The sequence below is a fragment of the Phalaenopsis equestris genome, unplaced genomic scaffold, assembly GCF_001263595.1.
Source record: "Phalaenopsis equestris unplaced genomic scaffold, ASM126359v1 Scaffold199601, whole genome shotgun sequence".
Taxonomy (NCBI): domain Eukaryota; kingdom Viridiplantae; phylum Streptophyta; class Magnoliopsida; order Asparagales; family Orchidaceae; genus Phalaenopsis; species Phalaenopsis equestris.
In genome coordinates, this window is record NW_018219465.1 from 146,738 (window position 1) to 163,815 (window position 17,078).

General features: G+C 31.9%; 1 protein-coding gene across 1 annotated transcript in view; it reads left to right on the top strand.

The window, feature by feature from the left end:
• LOC110035751 (urease-like) overlaps window positions 1-17,078 on the top strand; it is a 160,141-nt gene that overhangs the window by 67,504 nt on the left and 75,559 nt on the right. The window contains exons 8-12 of the mRNA XM_020740035.1: window positions 1,436-1,599; window positions 3,967-4,426; window positions 4,624-4,764; window positions 5,787-5,822; window positions 6,764-7,033. Coding sequence (XP_020595694.1) covers window positions 1,436-1,599; window positions 3,967-4,426; window positions 4,624-4,764; window positions 5,787-5,822; window positions 6,764-7,033 — 1,071 coding nt within the window. The remainder of the gene's footprint in view (window positions 1-1,435; window positions 1,600-3,966; window positions 4,427-4,623; window positions 4,765-5,786; window positions 5,823-6,763; window positions 7,034-17,078) is intronic.

The following is a 17,078-nucleotide window of genomic DNA, read 5'->3' on the forward strand; positions in this document are numbered from 1 at the left end:
GGGGTTTCGCCCGTGACGATAACCGACAGTGAATCTATCGGCTTCTTCCCTTCTCTTCGGCGTCTCCCACGAGGACGTTATATATATATATATATATATGTATATATATGTAATTTTATGTCATTATGATTCAGTTTTTACTAAATATTTTCTGCAGTCGACGTCTTCCCCCTTGTGTTGCAAGGCCCTTCCACCTTCCTACTCGCTGCCACCAAACCTTGCCAGCCTTCCTGCATGCTGCCGCCAACTCCATTAGCCTTGTTGTTTGCTGCTGCCAGTCCCCTCGAGCCTTCCTAGTGTTGTCGTAACCTCTCCAACCCTCTACTGTTTGCCGCCTCATCCCCAACCAGCCGACCTATGTGCTGTCCAGCCGCAGCACACCACTCTATCGTCGTCCCTTTAGGAGTCGTTGGCGTTTGTCGTCATTTTGCTCCTGTTTTAAGAGTCGTTATTGTAATCCTTTTGATTTTTTAGCAATAATATTTGCATCCCTGTCGCTATTTTGGGTTAACTCCTGTATCATGCAGCACTGTCTTTTAAGTATCTTTGTGTTTTATTTCCCTAAAAATGACAGATCTGTGCCTGCGTCCTATGAAGAGCTTGGTGCAGTTCATTTTTCATAACTTCTATGTTGTTCAAAAGTACATTTTCAGCTTGGTTGACACTTTTTTTTCCAATATTGATGATATGTTTCTTAATGCATTCTAACAATTTATTGTGAAATTAGCGATTTTTGTAACTTGTTACAATATTATGTCATATTTTCTTTGATTGTTTGAGGAAATTCATTATGAAACGACGGCATAAATATTTGTGTTGGTGTTTATTGACATTGAATTTGATGTGATTGCTGGAGTGCTTTGTTGTGTCAAACATTTTTGAATTTGGATAAATGAAACACGTTCTTAATATTATTAACTTATGAATTTTCTTAAACTATTGATTAAGTCGGTTTATTGGCCGACAGTTTCATGGTTTCACAATCTGATAGATCTAACGATTTGAGTCTTTTTGGTAAACTAGAACACAAAACTCTTGCATAACTGGTATGGTGTGAGCATGGATAAGACGAACCAGTAGAGTTGTAGGATTAAATGTTTAGGCTAAATAAAATCTAGTTTTCATGTCAAGATGGGTAATGGAATGATAACCAAATTAAGTGGTTCTTGACTGAAAAATAATATGATTTAGAGCTGAACATGTTGAAACTAACTGGCTCAAAATTATGTTAGCTTTTTGACTGATATTTCTTGTTAGGACGTGATAATAATTCAAGGTGTTGGTTCAAAAAGTTGATCTTATCTTATGCCCACATAGAATTGCTAATCAGATTAAGAAATCATGTTAAACCTTGTCTTGTTCCTGAGCTCGCAGTTGCATACAAAATAACGTACGTTTAGGAATCTAGAATGATTACCTAACATTTAATTTCCAGCCAGGGGATGCCAAGGTTGTTAAGCTTATCAGCATTGGTGGGAAGAAGGTTATCAGAGGTGGAAATGCAATTGTAGATGGTGCTATTGGTATTGTCCAGCTTGACATGGTCATGGATGTTGTTAAAGCACGGGGATTTGGAAATATAGATCAGCCTGAGGCCAGGTTTATTTAGTAGTTTTTTTTTTAACAATGCATGTTTATGATTATGTTGCCCTAATAACTGTCTAGAATCAACTGAAGGGAATGGTGATCAATTTTTAGTTTTTATCCATATGTCCCATGGAGTGATTTAAACTATTATGGTTCCGCTTGGAATCACTTAACCTTTCCATTCATTTACCACTTGTGTAAACAATTTTAACATTATCCCAAATAATCTTGTAAACTTTTTTAGCAGTTTTGTTCTCTCTATAAGATTTCATAACTTAGCATAAAAATCTCCTGAGTTAGAAATCTTGAAATGTATCTGATCTTTAAATTTTCAATCTAAAAATATTTAAGAAATATTGTGAATTATAGATGCAAGATAAAATTATTCAACAAGGGAAAGTTCCAAGAGTAAAATTGATAATTTTTACTTGCTTAAGAGTTTATTTATGACTTGGATAAAAATCTGTGGTCATAATATAATTATTAAATTGGATATATCCAAATTCTTATGGGAATCTTAGTTGTGATTTTCTCTATCAAATGCTTCATGGGACTTATTAATACCTGCTTCAATTTATTAAACATTGTATTATTATAATTGATTTATTATTATTAATGGTAAATATAAAGGTTTTTTCAAATCGAATAATGACTTGATGATACTCTGTCACCTACTTTATTTATTATTGCTAATGAATATCTTTATACGGGCCTCAATAACCTTTTTAGCACTTCTTTTTTTCATTTTAAAAATAAATGGGGCTTTAATACTACTCATCTTAGCATTGCAGATGATTTCATTATCTTTACGGATGGTTATATCAAATCTATTTCTATTATATCCAAATTCTTAAATGATTTTGAGAACATCGCCTTAAATGATTTTGAGAACATTAGTGGTCTCTCTATAAGCTGTACGAAAAGTGGGTTTTTACTTGCTAAAGCCTCAACTATTAGTGCTTGTAATCATATCAGAGGTAAGACTGTTTTTTATATTTTATCCTTTCCCTTAAAGTATCTTGGCACTCCTTTGTTTAAAGGGAGGAAGCAGAAATATTTTTTTGATGATATTATAGTTGCTATTAGAAATTTCCTGTCTGTATGGGAAGACTCATTGTTGCCAAGGGTTGCAACTTTATACATTGAGATAGCACCCAAGTGGAGATTGCAGCGGTACTATCTCTCCATTCACTCATACTTCATTGGATGTTTGAATGCTTGGGAATCATCATCGAAGGGGATAATTACAATGTTATGGAGCACTTTTGACACACAATGGAAAAGAGGGCGTGGCAACACGACTTTCCTGACAATCCAAATATTGGTTTTTTGCCTAGATTTAAATAAGTTTTGTTCAAACATACCAATACAGTAAACAACAAAGCAGCCCATACTTGTGCAAAAATAGCTTTAGAGGGTGATTTTATTTTACGTCATTTAAACACTCAAGATCGTCTTTTTTTAATTTTACAAGAGGATAGTGCTTATTTTGTGAATGTCCAAGTGGCATAGTTTTTTGTTTGTGTGGAAACGTTTTGTAACTTTTTTGTTTTATTATTAATGCAAAATGCACACACTTCATGGAAGAGATGCAATAGAATCGCGTTGTATGAAGACCTTCAGAAACTTTGGCTTGCCTTTCGCTCTCTTGTGATTGAAATACTTACTGTACAATTGTGGCTAGAGCAAGAGGGAAGGGCAACGATGAGATCATTTGGTATGAAGATCTTTGAAACTCCTTGCTTCCCCTCTACTCTACACGTCGAAATAAGAACCACTGGAGCTGGAATCCTATCGCCTCTCCATTCCCACAACACCTAGGCACAACACAGTTGTGATTAAAGCTCGGCAAGAAACCAATGACACGCTCTCTACATATGAGGATATTTGACACTCCTATTTTCCTTCAGTGTATACATGACACTAGCCCAAAGTCGTGGCTAGTGTTAACTGGAATAGCAATGATAGGATCGTCTTTTACAAAGGCTTCAAAAACTCTTGTATCAATCAAGAATGACAGAAATCAGCAAGAATTAAGAGTTTCCTTGTTTAATTTGCCCCTGATTTTCCTCTCTTACTAATTATGCATATTCATTTCTTATAGCTGAATATTTAGATTAGGAATATGTATTATTAGACTATCTAAAATAGATTGTACAAATTATTATGTATTATTAGGTTGCCTAAAATAGATTGTACAAATTATTATTTAATGGAATGACCACAAAGGAAGAAGACATTCAACCAGTTTTCTCAAAAGTTGTTATGGTATCAGAGCCACACAACTGAATACGTTGTTGAATGTGTAGTTTTCTTTTTATTCTTGGAATTGCTGGTTTGTTTTTGGTTTGGCGATCTCGGATGTTCAATCCTTGTCAGATCAAAATGTTTCCAGCCTGTCTTTCCTTTCGCATCAATCCCTCCTTTGCTTTCTTCTTTACACAATCCACGAAGCCTCAACCCTATCTGTTCGCACCTCCCTTGTAGACCCCGTGTAATCCCGAGCCTTTTTCTCGTTCCCAATCATAGAAGATCGCGCTCTCCTCCGAAGTGCTGCTCTACCTTCGCCGATCACAAAATAGACGCTAGAATCAATCCTTTCCCTCTACCGTGCCTCCTAAGTAGTGCGATCGAACCTCCCAATGTTCACACGCTGCTTGATCTTCTTTTCCCTCACAAGCACGAGCTTTCCCCTTCCTTTTCTTTCAACTGTTTTTCTGCACCAAAGTCATGCTCGAGCTTAGAGGAGCACCGGTGCCGATCTTACACGTTCCTTGGGACTCACAAGCTCCCTGTGTTCAAGCCTTTCCACGGGGGAGTTGTCGCCAATTTTCACAGGGTCTCTCTTGATTTTCTTTGGTTTTTGTCAATTTTCACAGGGTCTCTCTTGATTTTCTTTGGTTTTAGGTTGATTAATTTCAATCTACCACTTTCCTTATGACTCTTCTATCTAGAATGTCTTATGAGAAAACCAATGAAATCTTAGCTGTTAGATTTACGGGAAAGAATTATGTTGTATGGGAATTTCATTTCAAGATGTTTTTGAAAGGGATGGAGCTTTGGGACCATATTGATGGATCTTATCCGACACCTACAGAGTTGAATGATCTTTGTCAGTGGGAGGCAAAGGATGCTTGGATTGTTTCATGGATTTTGGGGTCTATTAAGGTTGATATGGTGAACAATTTACGATCCTTTAGTACAACTAAGGGAATGTTGAAATACTTGAAGCACGTCTACAATCAAGATAATATTTCATGACGCTTTCAATTGGAATTTTATGTGAGTAATTATAGTCAAGGTAATCTCTCAATTGAACAATATTATTTTAGCTTTCTTAATTTATGGAGCGAATATTCTGATATTATCTATGCTAAGTTGTCAAAGGAAAATTTAGTTAGTTTTTTGGCCATTCATGAAGTGAGTCGTCGTGTTCAATTTTTGATGAAACTCATACCTGAATTTGTAACTGCTCAGACTGAGTTGCTGAATAGAGATATGATCCATTGTTTGGATGTATGTTTTGGTGAATTACTGCGCGAAGAACAAAAATTAGTGACAAAAGCCTCTCGGTGCAACTGGTGGATCATCTAAAATAGTTAATGTTGCATATGCTGCTCATACCAAAGGGAAAGGAACAAAATAGTGTTACAACAATAATGAATTTGGTCATATTGCCCACCATTGTAGTAAGAAGCTCTGTAATTATTGCAAATAAAACAAACATATTATTAAGGAGTGTCCTATGCGGCCTCAAAATCGCAGACATTAAGCCTTTCATGTTGTGTCATCCAACTCACAATCTTGGTTCGATATCCACAATTGTTGGCAATAATCCATATGTTCTCACACTAGATATGGTTCAACAGATGATTCTCTCAGCCTTTTCCGCTCTTGGTTTTCAAGGGAAACGTAAGACTATTGCTTTTGTACATTCTCCTTGGTTTGTTGATTCCGACACCACAAATCATATAACTGACACTACTGATTTATTGCATAATCAATGCCCGTCTACTGGTACTCTACGTATTTAGGTTGTTGATAGAAATAATATTCCAATTACGATAGTTGGTGATATTAGCTCTTCCTTCTGACATGTATTGGTTTCTCCTAAATTATCTACTAACTTACTTTCTGTTGGTCAAATGGTGGATGATAATTGTGATGTACAATTTTCTCGTGGTGGTTGTGTTGTGCAGGATGTGTCGGGGAAGGTTATATTGAAGGAGCCTAAGGTGTGCAGGTTGCTTCCATTATAATTTACCATTCCTCGGACTTTGTCATTAGCTTCTTCAATTGTTGAAAATAAGGCTGACGTCTGATATACATGATTGTCTTCCAAATAATGTTATTTTGAATCATTTGTTGCAAAATCGTGTTTTTGGTTCTACAGATAAAAATTTATTAGTTGATTGCTCTTCTTGTAAACCTGGCAAAAAGTAAGATATTGTCTTTTTCTATTTTGGGTAGTACCAATACAAGTTTTGATATTATTCATAGCAATGTTTAGGGAATTACACCGATTATTTCTCACGCTCAGTATGAATATTTTCTGATATTTATTGACGATTACAGTCGACGCGCATGGGTTTATTTTATGCATTCCTAAGCATAATTGTTTACTATGTTTCAAACATTGGTGACATGTATTTAAACTCAGTTCTCCACTTGTTTTAAAACATTACGGTTTGACAATGGTGCTGAATACGTCTCATGAGTTTCGAGCATTTTTCATAACAATGGTATTGTGTCACAACGTTCATTTCCTTATACACCTCAACAAAATGAAGTTGTCGAACGGAAAAATCGACATCTGTTAGATATAGTGCGCATATTGTTATTAGAATATTCTGCCCCAGCTAAGTTTTGGACTGAAATTTTTTCTATTGCAGTTCAGCTGATTTTTTTTTTACCATCTCAACAATTGAAGTTTGATTCTCCCAACTATCGAATTTTTTGGTAAACATTCTAATTATCATATGCTATATACTTCAAATGTGTTTGTTTTATTCTTTTATCCGCTCATGAACATCATAGGTTGACAACCTGGTCTGTTCAATGTGTCTTTATGGGTTACAGTTCTAATCATAAAAGTTTTATGTGCTATAATTTGATTAATAGTCAAAGACGTATCTCTCTGGATGCGATTTTCTTTTAATATGAACACTATTTTCAGCATCATCTTTCGACATGTGATACTGTTTTACGTCATCACTTTGATGATTCTTCTTTTGATAAATGGTTCAAGCCTGACCTTGTCTACACACGACACCTGCTCCCTTCACCTCCAGTCCTTCCCGACTCTGCTCCTGAAAATGCTCTAATGATTGTTCGAAGATCAACTCACATTTTTCCTTGGGATAGAAATGACTATTCTGCAATTTTAACTAATACTACAGTTCTTACCTCTTATTCTCAGACTGCTAAACAGACTTGTTGGATAAAGGTCATGCAAGAGAAATTTCAGACACTTTAAGATAATCACACTTGGAATATTGTTTCATGTTCTGCAGGTGTTAAACTCATTGGTTGTTAATGAGTTTATTCTGTTAAGATCTGATCTGATGATTCCCTTGACAGATATAAGGCTAGATTAATAGCTCATGACAATCACAAGATAATGAGATTGATTATGAAGAGACCTTTGCACCTATGGCTAAAACAACAACACTTCAGCTTGATTTTTCTATTGCTATTGTTGCATTTAGAGGCTGGTCCTTATGATAGATGGATGTTAAGAATGCATTTTTGCATGGGGACCTCAAAGAAGATATCTATATGACTCCTCTAAGCTTGTTTTCTACACCCTCACATGATGTTTGTAAGTTCAAACAGTCTCTATATAGTTTGAAATAGGCTTCACGAGTCTGGTTTGAAAAGTTTCACAATATTTTCAAACAGTCTCTATATAGTTTGAAATATGCTTCACGAGTCTGGTTTGAAAAGTTTCACAATATTCTTCTTAGCTTCTCTTTTATCTTCTTAGCTTCTCTTCTTAGCTTCTCTTTTATTCAAAGTCAATATGATTCTTCATTATTTTTTTGCAAGACTGACAAGGAAATTATATCGTTATTAGTCTATGTTGATGATATTGTCATCACAAGATCTGATACTCAATTGATGTCTCAGTTGGAGAAGTGTCTTCCCGGTTCTTTTCATATGAAGGATTTGGGTTCTTTAACTCATTTATTAGGTTTTGAGGTTCACTCTTCTCCCGCAGATATTTTTCTTCATCAATATAACTACACTAAGGAATTCATTGCTTTGGCTAATCTCCTAAAGGGTCGTCCTTTTGATACTCCTTTGGAAGTGAATTTTAAATATCAACGGAATGATGGTGACTTCTTATATGATCCATATGTGTATCGACCACTTGTTGGGTGTCTCAATTATCTAACCATTACAAGTCTTGATATTTCATTTGTTGTGCAATAAGTTGGTCAGTTTATGCAGACACCTACACATCTTTATTTAGCTGCAGTTCGACATATTGTTAGGTATTTGAAAGGTACTTCTCATCATGGTTTATTCTTTTCCGTGGAGTCTCTGATTCACTTAAAAACCTATAGTGATGCTGATTGGGCTGGTTGTTCTGAGACACGTCAATTTATTACTGGTTGTCTTTGTTTCTCGACAACTCTTTAATTTCTTGGAAGAGTAAGAAACAAACTCGAGTGTCTAAGTCTCTACTGAGTCTGAATATCGTGTTTTGTCCTTTGCTTGTTTTGAGATCATTTGGCTTCGGTGTTTGTTGGTTGAGCTTGGCTTTCCTCAACTTGAGTCTACTTCTCTTTATGCAAATAATACTAGTGCTATGTAGATTACTGCTAATCCTGCCTTTCATGAGCGCATGAAACACATTGAAGTGGACTGTCATCCTATTCAAGAAGCTTATGATAATGATGTTATTTCTCTTCTTAATATCTCTTCTGATCTTCAAACTGTTGATATATTTTCTGAGGCTCTTTCTCAGCAATATGTCATCAGTTCCTTGTTTGCAAATTGATATTTCTTGATCAGTCAGCATCAATTTGAGGAGGGATATCAATCGAGAATAATAAAAATCAGACAAAATTAAGAGTTTTCTTATTTAAATTGCTTTTCATTTTCCTCTCTTATTAATTGTACATATTCATTTTTTATAGCTGAATATATAGATTAGGAATATGCATTATTAGGTTATCTAAAGTAGATTGTACAAATTTGTATGTATTATTAGGTTACGTAAAGTAAATTGTACAAATTATTATTTAATGGAAAGAAAGCAAAAAAAAAAAAAAAAGGCATTTAGCCAATTTTCTCAAAAGTTTTTTTCTTGTTCCTTCTTGTACAACACAACGAAGAAGGTTCGTTTCCTCTCGATTTTGACTTACAATGACCTCCAAAGCTCTCACCTTTCCCTTTTTTCATTCCATTTCCAGCTCGAGGCCCTCGCTTCCTTGCATTGACCTCGTATGATCACTCCTATGATTATTTCCTTGTTGTTCGAACCCAAACTTAGCCATATCTCCACTCCTACCATCCCATAACACGTACATGATTTTTATTTTATTGTATAACATGTATTATGTTGTATATATTATATACGAAAAAACCAGAGAAAATGAAAGGATTGTGTGGTTATTCTTTGGCTTGTTGATCTCGATCCAACGATCGTCATCGTCAATTTAAAGATTCGTCGTAAAAAGACATTGAAAATCAATTAGCAATTTTTTTTTCTAGACTAGTGGTAGAATAATAAAATTTAATTGAAAATGAAATTTAATGAAACTTTATTGATCAATATGTATTTTCTATGAATGAGATATGCGTACCATGGTCTGCTAATATTGTCAACTACATTATTATTGATATTATACCTTTTGAGCTGACTTAAAAAAATAGTTTATTCCAATTTTTCATTTTATTTTTGGGACGAATCTAATTTGTTTAGAAAGTATGGTGACCAAATTTTAGGAAATGCTCTTTAGGAGAGATTGATAGTACCATTAGTAAATGTCATGAATCAAATTATGGATGGCATTTTGGAAGACAAAATCTTACCTAAAGTTTTATTATTTAGATTCTAATGACCTATCCTATTTAAGGATGTTAAATTTTATGTTAGGAAGTGTCATAGGTGTGAAAGTGTAGGAAATATATCTAGAAAAAAATGAAATGTTCTTAAACTATTTTTTGTAACTAAACATTTTTATGTTTGGAAAATGGGCTTTATAAAACTATTTATTCCATCATTTGAGAATCAATATATTTTAGTAGGAGTAGATAATTTCATTAAGTAGATACTTTGAGCAGTTGTACGTAATTGTGATGTTGAGATTGTGATACAACAACAACAAGTCTTGATCCCACTAAGTCGGGCTGCCTATATGAATATTTTTTTCTTTTTTGTGTTCTTTTGAGTGTGAATTTTTTCATTTAATTTTAATAAATTAAGATCATTTTTTATACAACTGTCCGAAATCTTTTTAGATCTATCTTTGCTTTTCTTAACATAAGTGGAATCTAAAACATCTACTATCTAAAGTGGGTTAGCAGATGTTCAATTTTTAATGTGACCAAATCATCTAAGGCGACTCTCTCTAATCTTGTCAGCCATTGGAGCTACTCCAACCCTTTGATAGATATATTTGTTTCACATGAACATTCTTATCTCAACAACACTTAATTTTATTCTTTCATTTCATAGACCAAAGTCTTGCATCATAAAACATTGTTAGTCCCACCACGATCTTATAAAATTTTCCTTTTCAAGTCTAAGTGGTACTTTTTTAACGCCCAATAGGCCCGATGTATTCCTTCACTTTGAACATACAACATGAAATAACATCCCATTCTATGTCACCACGTTAAAAAGTCAACTCGAGATATCTAAAATGTTTACTCATTTCTACTAATAACATCCCATTCTATGTCACCGCGTTAAAAAGTCAACTCGAGATATCTAAAATGTTTAATAACATCCCATTCTATGTCACCACGTTAAAAAGTCAACTCGAGATATCTAAAATGTTTACTCATTTTAATGATTTGATCACCCTTAGTTACGACCTCACCACCATATCTACTGCTATTAAAATTACATTATGTGTATATAATTTAAGATCTACTAAAATGAAGGTCTTTAGTCTCTAAAGTTAACGATCATAATAAATGTTTTTCTTAAACTCTCTCTAGTTTTATCAATAAAGAGGATATCAAATGTGAAAGACATACACGAAGGTATATCCTCCTGTAAATCTTCAGTATGAACATCCATTACTAAAAGAAAAAGATATGATCTTAAAGCTGATCGTTGATGTAATGCAACTAAAATAAAAAAGTACATGGTAAATTCTTCTTATGTTTGAACACAAGCAACAACTCGACATAATCTTTAATGACTGAGTATAAGCTATATCAATACATTTTTTTTAAGACTCTCCAATGTACTTCTCTTGGAATCTTATCCTAAGCTTTTTTGAAATCAATAAAAATCATATGTAGATCTTCTAATTCTCTCTGCACTTCTCCATCTAACCTCTCAATAAATATATAGCTTTCATAATAAGCTTGTCCGACATGAATTTATATTGATTTTGAGAAATTTTTGTATCAACTCGTAACTAATGTTAAGTTAATCTCTCATAACTTTTGCAACTCTCTTAAAAGTACTTATTATTTTATCTCCTATAGTATTAGTTTCTCCATGAATATCCTAAATTTTAAGATCTTGAAGTTTTACACACAAAAATAATTTTGTGTTTGTTTTTTAAGTGCTCCCTTGGATTATATAACAATAGTTCGTTATTTTTTTCATTTTCCAATCCTTCAACTTAAAATCAAAAATCAATAATCAGTGTTAAATACTTAAATTTTTACTTAGAATAACTTTACGTTAGTTACAATCTCGTCAATTTATTTTTTTCATAATAAAATAATAATTTTTGTTTTATTAGATCCATCTTTATAAGTGATAATATGCATTTTTTTCTTTTTAAATAAAGTATTAACAATAACAAAATTCTAAGTTTAAGCGAAATTCAATATCAATTTATTTTCTTCATTAATCACTTCAAATATGTAACAATCATAAATATTTTAAAAATATTTTATTACTTTACTCACATGTTCATTTAAATCTCATCCAATAAAAAATTTCTTTAAGAGATATCCTTTGTATTTATTTTTCTAAGTTATTCCAAAAAAAATTTTTGAACATATATTCAAAGCTGTATGGGGAGCATAAAAATTTATAACATTAAAAATTTTAGCATCAAAATTAATATTTAGAGCTATATTCATACCTCCAATTCTTTTAATTTTTACAATATTACTTTTTAATTTCTTAGCTGTAATTACAACTATACCATATATGGTACAACTGTTTGAATGTCAAAGTTTAAAACCTAAACTATCAATCTTCTTAGTTTTTTCTCAAATTCATTTAATTTTATGAATGCATAAGATATTTATTTTCATATGAATCATAATATTATTAATTACATCAATTTATCTTTAATTATTTAATGCATTAACTTCTTTGCTTGCATTTATCTATAATATGAGAATCGTTTTTTGTTTAATGGTACAGCCAGACATCGGTGTAGTGACCCATGCACACTTTTATTATATTCAAGTCATATAGCACATCACTTCCAGGAGTTGTCCTAGCTTTAACACAATGTCTTAAAGGATTCATGTCATAGCTTTTTTATAAAAAAAATTATGTTGACTATTGACTACCTAATGTAATCCTTCATTTTTTACATCCGGGACTTGGAACCCGATAATAACAGTGTTGACTTTAAGATAGAGATAAAATTAAAAAAAGAAAATTCTAGGCTCGAAACTCCTAAATTTACTATTATTAATTAAAATACTCACTTATTTAAGTAAAGCTTTGAGACATTAATAAGCAAATTTAGAATAAAATATGAAATTGCTATTGTATATCATCCACAAATTAAAAGATGGATTAAAGTATTTAAAAGAGAGATTAAGCAGATTGTAAAAAAATTAGCTAACCTTAGTAGGAAAGATTGTTCACTTGGGGGTAGATTATATTTTTTTGTGCTTATAAGGCTGCTTTTGAAACTCCAATAGTGTTGTGTTCTCGTAGGCTAATTTTTGGGAATGCTTATCATTTATCCTTCGATTTAGAAAATAAGGCAGTTTGGTCAGTTAAGTCATTCAATTATAATCTGAAAAATGTTGGGGAAAATGACTAGTATATTTAAAAAAAGTAAATGAGATTGGATTTCAAGCATATGAAAATGCCCAAATTTGCAAAGAAAAAAAATTAAAAGGTGTGATGATTGGAATATTATTAAAACGCAATTCACACATGAAAATAAAGTCTTATTGTTTGATTCAATTATAAAATTGCTTTCTTTTAAGTTAAAGTTTAGGTGGTCAAGTTAATTTACTGTAGTGAAAGCATTCCTATATGGAGTTGTTGAAATTGTGAAAAAAAAATTGTCCCTATAATTAAGGTAAATAGACAAATATTGAATTCTTATTTCAGAGATCACATATAATAATATAAGAAATATGACATGTTAGGTTATCCCAACTAATAATGCTTTAGCAAGTAAAGCTAAATACTATAAACAAAGAAGTGTGCGTGAGACAACCCAATTTTTAAATTATTTTTGTTTAAATTGATATGATGCTTTTACGTTTTCCTTAAAAATTAAAAATATGCTGATTTATGTTGCATTTATATGGCCACAACACGGATTGATAACAACAACCGAACGATGAAACAACGAAGTGCGAACATCGAAGGAGACCCATCACCTATTCTAAGGCAAAATACTAACACACCACTTATAAAGGGAAATGATACAACACTCCAAATGTCATATAATATGATATTAAACTCTCGAAATACATAACTCAAGCTAATATCACAAAATAAGAAAAGTATTCATATATTAAAGTTCCAAAATTGAAAATAGCCTAATTAGAAATAACGAAGAAGAAAAAAAATTTGAAATGAAAGAAATTGGGACGAAATAGGTAACGAGATGGTGTCCTTGACGCAATAGTATTCTCGCGATCACGGGAATTTGTAGTTCCCGTTTCAGAGGTCCAAATGACATTGTGGAATTCTAGCTATTCCACAGTTCCATGAAAATTGCGAAAGCGGGAGCTCCCGTGTCACATATTGTCATAATCAGCCCAATATGGCATAAATTTGTAGACACAATATTACACCATATATGATCTTATAGCTCTTCTCCAGTTGAAAATTTTATGAGATACCTTTTATCGACACTCATCTCCTACAACCAGTGTCACATATTGTCATAGTTGGTGGAGGAGGTTATGGGAGGAAATCTCTAAAGGATTATGATTCTGGGTGGATCACACTAGGCAATCAGCTTGAATATTGGGTTGTTTTCTCGATTGAGGTGAAATAATGCTATATTTAATAAATAATAATAAATTTATGTAGGATTTTTATGTTATTCTTATTGACATATGATTGTATTTTGAATTTCTTTATATTGTGAATGTCTGCACATAGTAGCACGAATGCAAGCTTGAGCTGACATTGATAATGTTTATAATCTTGTTACCATTTTACTTATATGATGAGCATATGTATGAAATTATCATTTGCAAGTATTCATTGACTATGTTTTGTGATAAGTAGACTATTACATGAATGCATGCAAATACAGATGATAGAGAATGATGAGATTTCTGACTTTTGTTATTCAGATAAGGACGGATTCAGGAACTATTAGGATCATACAGGAACAGAAACTTGTGGGGTGTTGTAATTTTTGAGCCTCCAGTTAGAGGAATTGAAACTTTTGTTGTAGCTGCATTGATTTTGAAAGAATAATAAGCTTTTCTTATTAAAGTCTCTGTTAAAAGGTAAAGATTAACCCTAGATTAATTTTTTTTTATTAGCTTTAGGATTCTATGCTAAGGTGTACTTTTTAATTGAACGGTAAATAAAGAAAAGAAGTGGTGAAGTTGAGATCGATATGGATATTGGTTCATTTGAAGATAAAACTCTATTCCATAATTTTTCTTTCTAACCTTATATGTGTTTGTTGAATTGATTAAAGTTTATTTTGCTTTAATAAATATTTAAATGTAAAGAAGTTTTAAATTGTTTTAACATAATTTTAATATAAAAAATAACAGTTTCATGGTTAATAAGGTAATTAGAAATTAGCAACAATTTGAGATATTAAATACTAGATATTAAATTAAGGTTATTTTTGCATAATCCTATCAATTAAGATAATTGAGATTATATGACTAACTTATGTATGATTTTAGTTTTAAATTAATTTAATATAAAATTTTCTTTAAAATTAGCTTATGAAATTCTTAAATCAAGCAATTTGTATTGATTCAATGTTTATTAATTATTTTGATTTTGAGATGGGAGTACAATTTTAAGAGATAGGTTTATTATTTTAGTATTATTATTAACCATAAAAATTAGATATGGATGAAAATCAATAAGTTTAAAATAAACTCTCACTTTGATAAAATTTTGTTTTCATTAATTATAATGAAGGGTAATCATAATTAAAATGGGATTAAAATATTATTCTTTTAATATGTTAATTTAATTAACAAAATTTTGATATTATCTTTTATAAGTTCATAGCGTCATCAAAGTAAGTATTATCAAGTCGCCGAACTTATTATCCGATGGTTGAGATTTTAGCTTGATAACTAATGTGAGTAATTATGATCTTAAATTACAATTATTTTTTCTTACTTCATTATGATATTAAATTACAATTTTTTTTTACTTCTGAATATAATTTTTATTTCATTTCTTCATATTAATGCTTTATATCAATGAATGAGATATGTATTAAATAATGGATTTTGTATATAACATGAATTTTTAGATTCTATTAGAAAGACATATTCTTTAGTTGACAATCATATATGTCTCATAAGAAAATGCTGCATGCTATTAAGAATGTAATGGAATCAAAGTTTGTCAGAATGATTGTACGTATATGATGATAGACAAAGTTCACTTCTTTATACTACTGATTAGGGATGCCATTATACCCGCATAAATATTTGTTTGTTACCTTAGATAATTATGACATTAAGATCACACATCTCAGTGCCGATTGGAATGTATTGGTCGGGGATGAGTAGGAAGCTTTTCACTTGATATAATAATAGATACATTTTCACCTCGGACAATAATAGACTTATTTTATGCCCGTTGTGATGCTATGATACATATCAGATAAGAGTGAATTAGGGTATATTTAGATGGTTCTTACAAGACGGATGTATAAGGGTGAGAAGTGTAATAAAAGTTAAAAGACTGAACCTCAAAAAATAAAATGAAAGTTAATGTATGAAAACTTTGAATTCCTTCAGTGAGAAATATCATTAATAAAATTAAATTATTATATGATGGGAGAATCCAATACATATATTGCCTTTTTTTATTGATTTATGGTAGTTTAAAATTATAATTACACCCACAAATATTAGACAATATTATTTTATTATTTACTATTTTAGATAAATTAGTGAAAGAAAATATGTTGTGTATTATAGATGGAACAATAATAATGCAATGTTTGGTAACATTTGTTTTGATTTTTTACTTATTTTTTATGGCTCTTTTGTTATTTTTAAATTTAAAATTAGTAATTAAATTTGAATTTTTATCATCCGATCGTGTGTTTCTTTAAAAATTTCAAGCATTGGGCCAGGTCATGACATTCCGAGTAGTCATCATTATTGTTGTGGGTGATTTTCTATTGTTGTCTCTTTTCAGAATCATGAGTCTCCATTGTAATTGGTGGCTTTTCTCTTGCATATCCTACAAGACAATTCTCCTGAGCATCTTGTTGAGGGACAATTCTCCTGAGCATCTTGTTGAGGGTTCTTCCCTGCCGGCATAATGAGTTACCATTTTCCTTACGATTTAGTTGGTAGGTGTAGGGATAGATTTTTGAATGGAGTTAGGAAAATGTAATTTTGAAATTTTAGGGTTAGAGTTAGGAATTGAAATTAGGATTTGGCTCTGATATCAAATGATACCGTTCTATGATTTTTAAAAGGTTTTTCATGATCAAATTTAGTTGGTAGAGGTTGTGGAATTGTAATAGAAAGAGAATATGTGGCATCGACAGAGTTTGGTTTGGGGTTGAAAACGTTTGGCGGTTAGGCTGAAGAACAATAAGGAAGCAAGGGGCAGCAACTCACGTGGCAAAGTATAGATGGGGAAAGGCTCTCCCAAATGTTCTCACCATGGTATACACTCATCACTCAAAGAAGAATAGAATAAAACTCTCTGAATAGGAGAATTGCAAAGAACAAATCAATGAAAAGCCCATACTTAGAAAAAATAATAACATATTAATTGTTCCCCCTTAAAATAACTCTAATTCTATTTCAATTATTATAAAAAGGGGCATTTAGGCCTGGCACTAGTCTGTAGGCTAGAATTTTTCCGCTTTTGTATCATGAGGCAAATTTTGTCCAGATCTCGCATA